This window comes from Semicossyphus pulcher, unplaced genomic scaffold, assembly GCF_022749685.1.
Source record: "Semicossyphus pulcher isolate SPU_LCO1_2020_fin unplaced genomic scaffold, fSemPul1.0.p SCAF_7, whole genome shotgun sequence".
In the NCBI taxonomy this organism is placed as follows: Eukaryota; Metazoa; Chordata; class Actinopteri; order Labriformes; family Labridae; genus Semicossyphus; species Semicossyphus pulcher.
In genome coordinates this window covers 3,360,330-3,372,534 of record NW_027211748.1, presented here as the reverse complement: position 1 = coordinate 3,372,534, position 12,205 = coordinate 3,360,330, and the positions used below count along the sequence as shown (strand labels likewise).

The following is a 12,205-nucleotide window of genomic DNA, read 5'->3' as shown; positions in this document are numbered from 1 at the left end:
ATAAATAAATAAAAATGATTCAGTTTAAAGTGAAAGCACCACCTGAAGATGAATCAGTAATAATTAAAGTAAAGAACCACTTAAAAACATCTGTGTGAAAGGGATGTTCTGGCCAGACCGTGGTCTTAGTTCTGGAGGTTGTAATAAAGTGAATAAATGGATGTTTTCAACTTTGCTCTAATGAAGCTGCTGCTTCACGTCTTCAGTCTGTAAAAATTCTGTTCAAGCGTTTCTGAATCAGTTTGAGCAGTGGTCCTCACCTCTTTACAGGGATTCTCTTAAAGACACTGTTCCACCCCGATGGGCGTGTTTTTTGAAGACGGAGCAGAGCGCACATCAGCGAGCTCTGTGATCATCAAAGCAACGCTGTTTCTCTTTAACCAGCAGCCCCTCTGTCCCTGTAACAACAAAATACAACACTGAGTGATTATTATTCTTTTGGCCAAACCACGACATTTTTTTAAACCAGACTGTTTCATAAACCGTCACAGTTTGTTTAGGTTCAGGCTAATTAATAATCTATAGACCTACTACACTACAGGAAGTCTCGTGGCGGTTGCAGCCGTGCAGCAGTAAAGTTACAAAAGTGACTTCATGAATGGATGATGACAAACAGATCATCTCTGTGTGAAGTTACAGTCAGGCTGAGCTTTGCTGGAACTTTAATCTGCAGGTTCAAACAAAGATAAGCTTCAGGAAACCCTTTACCAGTTAACCCCCTGAACCATTCCAGTTAACCACCTGAACTAAACCAGTTAACCACCTGAACCAAACCAGTTAACCCCCAGAACCATTCCAGTTAACCACCTGACCCAAGCCAGTTAACCCCCTGAACCATTCCAGTTAACCACCTGACCCAAACCAGTTTACCCCCAGAACCATTCCAGTTAACCACCTGAACCAAACCAGTTAACCCCCTGAACCATTCCAGGTAACCATATGACCCAAGCCAGTTAACCACCTGAACCATACTAGTTAGCCACCTGAACCAAACCAATTAACCACCTAAACCAAACCAGTTAATCACTTCAACCAAACCACTTAACCACTTGAACCATACCAGTTAACCACCTAAACCATACCAGTTAACCACCTAAACCATACTAGTTAGCCACCGAACAATACCAGTTAACCACTTGAACCATACCAGTTAACCATCTGAACCAAACCAGTTAAGCACCTAAACCACACCAGTTAACCACCTAAACAACACCAGTTAACCACCCGAACAATACCAGTTAACCACCTGAACCATTCCAGGTAACCACCTGAACCAAGCAAGTTAGCCACCTGAACCATACCAGTTAACCACCTGAATCAAACCAGTCAACCCCCTGAACCAAACCAGTTAATCACCTGAACCAAACAAATTAACCACAATAACCAAACCAGTTAACCATCTGAACCATACCAGTTAACCACCTGAACCATACCAGTTAGCCACCCGAACAATACCAGTTAAACAAACTGAACTATCCCAGTATAAGTGGATAAATTATGTGTGGAAATGACCCTATCTGCAGAGGCTTATAGCCTAGCATCCGTGCCGACACTTCGGCTGGTTTCTAAACACCAGGGCCGTGCTGACCGGCATCCACTGTATGTCGTACACTTACTATTGATAAGTATCTCACACAACCCCACTTCAAACAAACCCAACTATCCCTTTAATGAGTGTACCACACCAGTGGGTGATTTCGAACACGTCTGTGTTTCTGAGAAGCCGCTGCATAATGAACTGATGTGAATATTGATGATTGATCAAAGCATGTTGATCATTACAACAGGATGTGTTCAGCACATGCGCTCAGTGTCTGCAGAGGATTAACCAGAGGCAGGACTTCCTGATTGTTTCTATGAGACTGATAGTCCTCTCGTTGAGAAACAGAAACAAACTTTGTGTCCTGGTATCTTCCAGCAGAAAGTTTCTCTGAGCTACAGCATTAACTTGTATTCTAACAAGATTAAAATATATTTGTCCTGCAGATTAGCATAGTTAAGTGTTTCTGTCTCTGGCAGGCTTTGATCAGCAGAGCGCGGCGAGGCCCAGGCTTGGCCTGGCCATCCTAGTCCGGGTGTGAAATCGCTCTGATGTCATCCCCCATTCTCCACCTCCTCCAGCTTTCAGCAGCCGTAATTATATTTCCGCCACAAAGCCCCCGTCCCCTTCATCCATATTCCAAGTTTGACTGGGAAGCATTTAGAGACTGTGGACAGACCTCTCAGTGGGGGGAAGGGGGACCGGAGGGGCCGCTCTTTGTCTGCAGGAGACACAGGGGACATCAGGACGCAGTCATATGTACTTTTCTTTTCTGCACTCGTCTGCCCTTTGCTCTGCCTGCAGGAGAGGTTACCTTCATGACACCAGGACGCAGGAACTCTGGGTAAATAACCAGATTTTTATGTTTCCACCGCCATGCTACAGAAACAGAAAACAACCTGTCGCTGAAACGTCACCAGACACACAGGCTTTTCTCTCTTTGACTGTTCAGAGCTCCAGGATGATGATGTAGACTGATCTTCAGACTGTAAGCCTGCTGTAATCTGTGCAGGAGGACCGTGTGTGTGTGTGTGTGTGTGTGTGTGTGTGTGTGTGTGTGTGTGTGTGTGTGTGTGTGTGTGTGTGTGTGTGTGTTGGTTTGAACATACAGAACATACTTGTAAGAGAATCAATGTGCTGCAGCGAGCACTCAGACACGGTGACTGTAGATTGTAGCAGCACCAGGACTGTTTTCATACAGAAACTGTGTGAGAGGATAAAATAACTTGATAAAACTGATGATCAGACAACTACAGCCTGTGAGGTTAACCCTTTACACACCTTTCTTTTTAAAAAGATTAAATAATGAGGCCTTCAGATGTGGTCAGGCAACCTCGAGAACACCTTTAGGTCTGCATTCAGTCTGATCTGCTCAGCAGGAAACTCTTCATGTCATTGCTGAACCTTTTTCACCTGCTGCTCTCCACATGATCACACAGAGCATCTGACCTTCATCCAGGTGTGCTGCATTCACTGACTCCAGGTCTGTGCTGCCTTCAGTGACACCAGGTCTGTGCTGCGTTCACTGACACCAGGCCAGTGCTGCGTTCACTAAGGCCAGGCCAGTGCTGCCTTCACTGACACCAGGTCTGTGCTGCATTCACTGACTCCAGGTCTGTGCTGCGTCCACTGATACCAGGCCAGTGCTGCGTTCACTGATACCAGGCCAGTGCTGCGTTCACTGAGCCCAGGTCTGTGCCGTGTACACTGACACCAGGCCAGTGCCGCCTTCACTGACCCCAGGCCGGTGCTGCCTTCACTGACACCAGGCCGGTGCAGCGTACACTAACACCAGGCCCGTGCAGCGTTCACTGACCCCAGGTCTGTGCTGCCTTCACTGACACCAGATCTGTGCTGCCTTCAGTGACACCAGATGTGTGCTGCGTTCACTAACACCAGGTCTGTGCTGCCTTCACTGACACCAGATCTGTGCTGCCTTCAGTGACACCAGGGTCTGTGCTGCGTTCACTGACACCAGGTCTGTGCTGGTGTTTTCCAGAAGTAACACTGTCACTGAAGCTTTTAATGATGTTGATGGTTTTATACATGTGGTTTATAATGTGCAGTAGTGGTGCATTTAAGGACTCACACAGTAATAACGTAATAATGTTCACAGGATGGACGTTTGAAAGAGTTCAGATGTCACAGTTAAAACGTTTTCAGGACTGATAGAAACTCACTGCTGTAATGGAGCCTCATATACCTGTATGACACGTTTCTGACATCAGAGTGATGTAGCTCCACATGCAGCACATAGACAGGAGTATATTCAGTCCTGGAAAGTCCTTGAAATGTAAAAGTGTCCGGCTGTGGAGTGGTCACATGATTTCATGTTGAAGAGTGGATCCCGTAACATGCAGCTATTTATCTCTTGACACTCATCAGTGACTCTGATGTCACTCTGATGTCACTCTAATGTCACCCTGATGATATGAAGGTGAGTTTAGAAGAACACTTTGGACACAGTTTTTATGACTTTTAAGAATCTGAAACAGTTTTTATCTCATAGAAAAAATAAAAATGATCAGAACAAGTTAATTTTGATAAAACATCCAAAACCTCAGAGGTCTGAGGACCTGAAGCAGAACTCCTGAGATCAGCTCAGCTTTAATGTTTCAGAGTGAAATCCGTTTCAGTGCAGCAGCGTCATTAGTGGTAATGTTCCTCCGTGCTGTGTTTACTGTCTCTGATATCAGAGCAGGCTATTTAAAATGAAACAACCTGCAGACTCAATAAACCAACATCAGTAACAAACTGAATATTTCACAAGTTTCCTGAGTTTAATACAAAATAATGATGAACAGTCAGGTTTGTTTTCTTTTATTGATCATTTTCCTGATATAAATTATTTACACATCATACAAAACAGACGTTCAGCTGCACGTGCTCATTATCAAACATTAGAAACGATATAAAACAGCTGCTCAGTAACACTGTGTGTGTGTGTGTGTGTGTGTGTGTGTGTGTGTATGTGTGTATGTGTGTGTGTGTGTGTGTGTGTGTGTGTGTGTGTGTGTGTGTGTGTGTGTGTGTGTTTTGTGTGTTGTGTTTAAGGCAGGTCTGCAGCTCTGATGAAGAAGAAAACTTAAAAACATTCATACCCGCGCAGGCCATCACGTGCTGCGTTCAAATACACCAGATACTGCAGGAAAAATAAGTTATAGTGTAAACAGTGTTTTATAAATAAGAATAAAATGCTCTTCAATAACGACACACAACAGCAGGAACGTTTTGTGGAACATTCAGGACAACATGACAGGTCCGGGCCGGGCAGTGCGGTGCCGGGCGGCGCGGCGCTCAGTCCGCGGACTCTCGGACAGAGAGATGTGTCTGTTTCTGAGACACTGTGTGAGGAGTCTGAACTGGTTCGCTTCATAAAGTTTCGTTTTGTAAAAATCCGAATGTCTGGTTAATGAACTGGACTCTGGATCCGAGCTGTCCTCAGACTTCATCTTAAATACTGACAAAACAATGTTTGATAGAACTTCGTCTGTCTTTCAGCACAAACACCAGGCACATTGAAATAAAATCACTTGACCGTGTTTTTAATTACAAATTCTCTTTTTGTTTTCAACTCTGTTCAGATCTATACATCGCACGTGACGGTACATCATTAGAATCAGCTTTAAGAGCAGAACCGGCGGACCTGCAGGTCCACATTCACACAGAACATCATCAGAGCACACGAAGAAGAAAACAGACAGTGTAGAAGTCAGAACACGCGCGCGCGCGCGCACACACACACACACACACACACACACACACACTGAAGGCTGTGTATGCAGCAGGTAAATCTTTGGGTTTCAGCTTTTCACCATCAGTAAAGTTATCAGACACATCCGGGTTTCCAAGCGCGTGACGCTGCAGGTCTGTGCACGCGCTTCTTGAAAAACATCACAGTGTGTTTTGGGTCAGTCAGACAGTGTGTGTGTGTGTGTGTGTGTTTGTGGATGTTCTCACACATCCTCTGAATCGCTCTCATGTTTCATATTCACGCTTTCATCAGCGGACAGGCCTCTGTGTGTAAACATCCGGTCACGTGTTGACTGTTCAGGTTCTTCCCTGGTTATGACCCCACACTGGACCCGATCCTGTGTACCGGTCAGGGGGTCAGGAACCTGTGGTTTCTTTTTTTCTACATTAAAAGTCTACAAAGATGCCAAACATTCATTTCATGTATCTTTTTAAGTTTAACAACAAACTGAATTTATTGCTTTAATTTAAGGCGGATTTCATTCATTATCATTATTATGAATATTCATATTTTAAAAAATAATGAAAAATGTTTGAAGCAGCGAAATCTTAGTCAGTGACCTCTGCTGACCTTTAAACTGCAGCTAACATGTGCTAGTTAGCATGTGGCTCCATGTAGCATGCTACATATAACAGTTATAGATGTGATGATGTAGACCTGAGAGCTCAGATTATAACAGGTTAACTCTGTGGACACATGACCTTCTGTGAGTGACGTCATCATATTTAACTACAGCCGTGAGGACACGCACACACACACACACACACACGCACGCACGAGCACGAGTCTTAAATATGAACTGGTTCTGAGGAGGTTTGTTGCTGCTCCGGGTCTGGCCGGTCCGGATCACGTAGCCTGTAGTCCGGGTGGGTCCGGATCACGTAACCTGTAGTCCAGGTGGGTCCGGATCACGTAGCCTGTAGTCTGGGTGGGTCCAGATCGGGTCTAGTCGGAGTCGCTGTCGCGCGCGGTGGAGTGGTTGTAGAGGCCCTGCGCCATGAGGGACAGCGCCAGAGAGTTCTTGTTCCCGGCGGTCTTCTTGATCTTTGCCCGCTTGTTTTGGAACCAGATCTTGATCTGGGACTCGTTGAGGCCGAGTTCCTGCGCCAGAACCTGCCGGCGCTGCTCCGTCAGGTACCGGTTCTTCTGGAACTCCGTCTTCAGCCGCAGCAGCTGCTCCGCCGTGAAGGCCGTGCGGGGCCGCTTGTCCTCCCTGCTGGGGGCCGGGGCCCTCTTTGGTTTGCGGGATCTGGGTCCTGAAGGGGGACAGAACCAGAACCTCTGAGCACTGAAACGGATCTGAGACAGACTGATCGAACTTTACAGAACCAAAAGATCAAAAAAAAATGGAGTTTGGCCTATTTTTTACAGGATGGAACAACCAGCGCGCGACAGCGTGCTGCTGTCCATCTCTATGACATCAAAACATATAAATAAAGAAATATAATCAAAATGTCTCATAAAAAACAATGTAAATATAACTTCGATTCAAATACAAGAGAGACGAATTATAAGAAGCATTTTTCAGAATAAAGGTCTGCAGTCAAAGAGCAACAATAACAAAATCAATAAATATAAACAGGAAGTAAAATCTGATCTTTCTGACAGATGCGGAAACACTAAAGCTCTGTAAAACTTTAATTTACTAATGTAGTATTTACACATAGAGCACAGCTGCGCTTCAGTCATTGAATTAATAAAAAAATAAATGTTTCTGTCGATACAAAGAGAAGTTTATTTAAAAGCTAAAGGATGAAGTTTGCGTGATTATTAAGAAGAAGCTAAAGACCCAGCTCTTTATGAACACCTCTGACCTTAATGATAATGATGCTATTGATGACGATGACATCGAGGATGTAGTTTATGCTGACTAGGATTTTCATGATGATGATGATGACTATACTGATCTTGTTGATGTTGTTGATTATGATTATTATTATAAAAAATAAAATAAAAAAACGCCCTGTGTTCCGTCTGTCAGCACCTGTGTCCGCTCGCACTTGAAGCTGTTTGTTGGCTTTTGCTGACTTCGTTCCCTCCTGTCTCGATCGTTACTTGTGTTGTATTAACTCTCAGATCGTTGCTTTGGACTAAAGCGTCTGATACATGAAACTGTAACATTGTAACATTGTATTAAATGAAATCATATTTTTTTCTGAATAATTGGGACTTCATTCTTCTGTTCGTTTACGATACTTTATTATTTATTGTATAATCATAATCAGCTTTATTTAATCGGCTTTGAAAAGAGACGTTTTGTCTCAAATGATCATTGAATATGAAATATTCTGAGTCAATCCATAAACGCAGCATCTTGTGCAGGACTTTGCAGCAGCATGTATGTGTGCGTGCATGTGTGTATGCATTATGTCTGAGGAGGAGGAGGAAGAAGAGAGGAGGAGGAGGTGCAGATGGGGGTGGGGTTATAGAAAGATGAGGATGGGGGAGTTCGGCGCCTCTTTCCCTCCCTGTTTCCATGGAAACTCTTAAAAAAAGAAGTTTATAAAAAGCAGAAAAATTAAAGTTTTTATCTTTAAATTAAAACGTTTTTATCCGGATAAAAAAAACAGGAGAAGAAACAAAGAGTTCGTTTCAGTGTGTAAGGAGTTATAACCACCAAACTGAACAGAACTAAACATCTGCATGGTTTATAAAGTGCGTAATAACGTGCGTAATAACGTGTAATCAGTCTGTGCATTAATATAACTCTGTGTTGTGTTTAATAGTCATAATAAAGCAATAATAATGTGTTCTAATATCCGCCTGTGTGAGTCTCTTTGTGTTCCTCAAACTTTCCTCTCAACAATAAAAACTACATTCACCATAAACTACACGCTCTTCATAAACAGGAAACTACAGAGAACTACAGATTATAAATCTGCTGGTGCGTCTTTAACATTAATTATTTATTGTGTTATATTTAAAGAGTATTTAGCGGTGAGCGCGTGAGTTCCTCTTGACAAAGAAAAGTGCAGGTGCAGGAGTTGAGCTCTGAAACAAACAGAGATTTAATGCATTAATATTTCATCTTTTTATATAAACGTTATTTATGTGTTTATTTAAGAGCAGAGACTAACTTTAGATCAGAACGAGGCACAAATAAAGATTATATAAAGGCACAGATTTAATCTAAAAACTTTAAATCAAACGAACTCATCCAGAGAGAAAAAACGTTTAATAAATTAAACGTATTTATTTCTCCGCTGATAAAAAAACAGTTTAAGTAATTTTATTTGTTATTAAACATATAATTCTCTCTGTGGGACCCTCGGCCTCACTTTTTGGACTCCCCCCCATTGTCAAAAAAAATATGCAAATGAAACATCAACAAAGAAGACAGACGAACAATGGCTTTAAACTTGGTTTTACTTGATTTCTTCTTGTTTAAACTTTCACACGTTTCATTTAAACTTTGTTTTCCTCGTTAACGCGGTCGGATCAGCTGACGAACTTTATCCTCGCTATTATAACATGTTAACCTCTGTGAGTTTAAAGTGTTTGTGTTGAAGATGTTTCTGTTCAAAGGAAGCTTCGATTGTTCTTTAATTATGAAAGTATAAAATAATGAAGATATTCGATATTTAATGATAATAAACATTATTATTGATGGTTTAATCATCTCTTTGTCAGTTATAAGTGATGTAGCTATTAGAGGGTGGGGGGGGGCTCATGCTGAGCACATTCAAAGATTGAACATAAAAAAGAAAAAAAAAAGAAGCTGACTTAATGAAATTGATATAATTTAAATAAAATCAGGTGTGTGAGTTTCTGACCTGCGGACGGCCGGTCGGAGTACCGGGTACAATACACCCAGGCCGGCCACAGCATCGGTTTGTCCGCGGGGCCCGCGCGGCCCCCCCGGCCCTTAACGGCCTCCTCCCCGGCTCTCAGCTCCGGCCTCCGGGCCTCACAGTCCGGCTGCTGGTCCTCGGAGGCCCCCGTGTCCTCCTCTCGGTCCTGGTCTCCCACTCCGCCCTGGTTTCCGGTCTTGGAGGACTTTGTCTCCGCGCGCTCGTGTCTCCTTATGAACCGTCCCGGGCTGTCCCCCTCCCGGACCAGCGCCCCATCCTTCCTCTGCCTGCCGAAGTCCGGCCTGAGGATGTTGTCTATGTAGAAGTTGGTGACCCGGTGGGCCTGCGGGAGGAGCGGCCCGGCCCGGTTCGACTCCTCCGCGGAGTCCTGAGGGCGAACAGGGTCAGCACGAGCGTTTCCCTCCATCCTGACGGATCCGGATCAGCCGCGGCCCCCCCTCTGTGATATTTCCACTGTGTCACTGTGTAATAAAATCTCTTTATAATCTATACAAATAAAAATGGCGATGAGCAGAATAATCCTGAGCGGAACACTTTGATTTTTCTCTGAAGATGGAGACAATTAAAATCATTGTTCGGTTAAAACTTTGAAGTTTGTCCTCGTGACCCTCTCATGTTTTATTTTATATTTAAAGATTAAAATCCGTTTTAATAAAATAAACCTGAGTGAGAGCTCTGTTATTGAAGCTCCTCACATCCAAACTGACCCACAATCTGACGCTCTCACACTTTCACTACACATTTTGGTTCTCTTTTCTGATTGGCTGACAGGCGCTGTGATGACGTAGTACTACGGCTCTCTCAGACACGTGCCTTTGACCAACAGAGCTGCAGACTTGAAGTCACGTGAGGCTCCCGGAATTCCCTGGAGCCCAGAATCAATCCAATCATCAGTCAGTGTGTGATGCGTTCAGGGACAGCGGAAATTATTTATCACTGAAACACTGACATATGCTCCAGTTCTGCCCAACTTAAAACATGTCCTGCTCCAGCTTGATGTTACTATTATGCCAGTGAACGCATCACAGACTCATCACCCTGAGCAGCAAACAGCAGACAGACATTGAGCACATCTGAACATGATGTGTTCAATGACATTATGTTTCTGTGCAGGTCTGATCTCCTTCTCTCTCATGTTTCCACAAGCTGCAGAACTCACATCATCTGTGCATTTTAACTAAAACTGTTTTATTTTAAACTTCGATACTTTTTATTGAATTAATCATGTTTGAGACTGCACGTGCTTTAACACAGGTGAACTGTGTTTTCAGACCCTAAATCCGGTCAGACGGCCGCAGCATGCTGTCCTCAGTTCTCCGGTCTGTGATAGGTCACCTGTCTCAGGTGTGTGCAGGTCAGTCTGGAGCTGATCAGGGCAGAGAGTGAAAAGGACCATAACATATAAGACTACAACACGCAGACTGCACCAGGGGGTACACTACGAAGCAGGATTCGTGTTTATCGAGTTAACTTCAGGGTTACCTCCGAGTTTTCAGGGGGTTCACTTCTTACGGGGTAGATCACCATGGTAACTTATGCTGAACATCTGACCTGCTCTGGAGCAGGTTATGTCCGCGATAAGAGATTAACCTGAACTCCTCACCACCCACTGACCAATCGGGTCTCTTGATTCAGGAGCTCTGTGAGCAGATGGTGAGAGGGAGGAGGGAGAGAGAGACCGGCAACACACTTCCTCTTTAACGTAGGAGTTTTAAAAATATATTTTATTAAGAATAAAATATTCATTGTGCTTTACTGATGTACATCTACAACAGAGACTGATAAACACACTGAAGCCTGAAGTACTTTTGTACTCTTTAAATTGTGCTTTTATAGGTTTATTTTATATTTGCTCCATGGGTCTGTTTGATAAATCTGCCACTAACAGAAATACATCTGTGCAGCGTATTAATGTCATGTAACACACGAGTGTTATAATAAATATCATGCTCTAATGATGGAGCAGTGATATTATTATATCTGCACAGTTACACAGTCTGTGTTTTGTTGCTGTTTGTCCTTGCTGCATCCAGCAGCTGCAGCTGAGTGATTTCAGTCTGGATTATGTGAAACTTCTTCATCTCTTTCTGAAATCAGAGTTTGCTCTGAGTTTGTAAAATATGCCGATCAACTGACGGCAGACTCGCCCGTGTTTAGATTGGTCATTTGCTCTAAACAACGTCCCTTTAATGTGAGCGCGCTCAGAGAAACCCTGGGTTGACTTAACGAGTTGATAACCAGCGTCGTGTGACCGCTCAGCGCGATCTCCTGTGTCCGGTTAAGTGAAGTAGGTCAGGAGAAGAGACCCTGGGTCTGTTGAACTCACTTCGTAGCATACCCCCCTCCCGTTTATTTATTTATTCATGTTTTTATTTTTTTATTTACACACATTTCAAACTCATGCAATGAGCTTTACAGGCAGAGAGTCGGCAGAGTAAATCATCAGACCTTTAGAACAATAAGAAATAAAATCAATAGAGACCAAATTAAGATGAAATGTGTAAAAAGGAAAACATGAATAAAACACGTTTAAAGACTCATTCAGATTCAGATTCATTCATCAGCTGATCATGGTGCCTTTAAAGCCCGTGTTTTTGTTGTTAATGTGACAGTTTGAATATTAGTATTACAACAAATATAGCCTATTAGATTGTTATAATAGAATTATTATAAGAGTGGTTTTTGAAGTGAAAGTGATCAATAAAGGGTCAGATTGATGCCGCGCTGCTCTCTGACACTCAGTGAAAGTAACAGTTTATGACGTCACTTTAAATGTAATAAACAACTGGACAGCGGGCTCAGGTGGATCAGGTTAAATAAATCACACACATGATGTGAGCGTTTGAGTTCGTCAGAACAATAAAATAAACACTTTAAATCGATCAAAACAAGAGTAATGAATTATGCACCCCGCGGACACAGAGGATGGTTGTATAAATGACTCTCACAGGATCAGTTAAATATACTTATTTTAGTTTATCATACATTAAACCTGACAGCTGTGCACATCACCGCATCTGCGTCAGAGAGCGGTGCGGGACTCTCCCCGCAGTCTGACCGCGCGCGAGTCCTGAGAGCCGGACTGATTCGTCCTCTGAA

At 43.3% G+C, this 12,205-nt stretch overlaps 1 protein-coding gene across 1 annotated transcript; it reads right to left on the bottom strand.

The window, feature by feature from the left end:
- Positions 1-5,986: 5,986 nt before the first annotated feature.
- On the bottom strand, positions 5,987-9,512 carry LOC138611162 (homeobox protein engrailed-1-B-like). Its single transcript, XM_069684136.1, has 2 exons — positions 9,068-9,512; positions 5,987-6,550 (listed from the first exon to the last, which is right to left on the bottom strand). Exons 1-2 carry the CDS (start codon positions 9,510-9,512, stop codon positions 6,240-6,242), a joined length of 756 nt encoding a protein of 251 aa, XP_069540237.1. The 3' UTR covers positions 5,987-6,239.
- Positions 9,513-12,205: the final 2,693 nt, after the last annotated feature.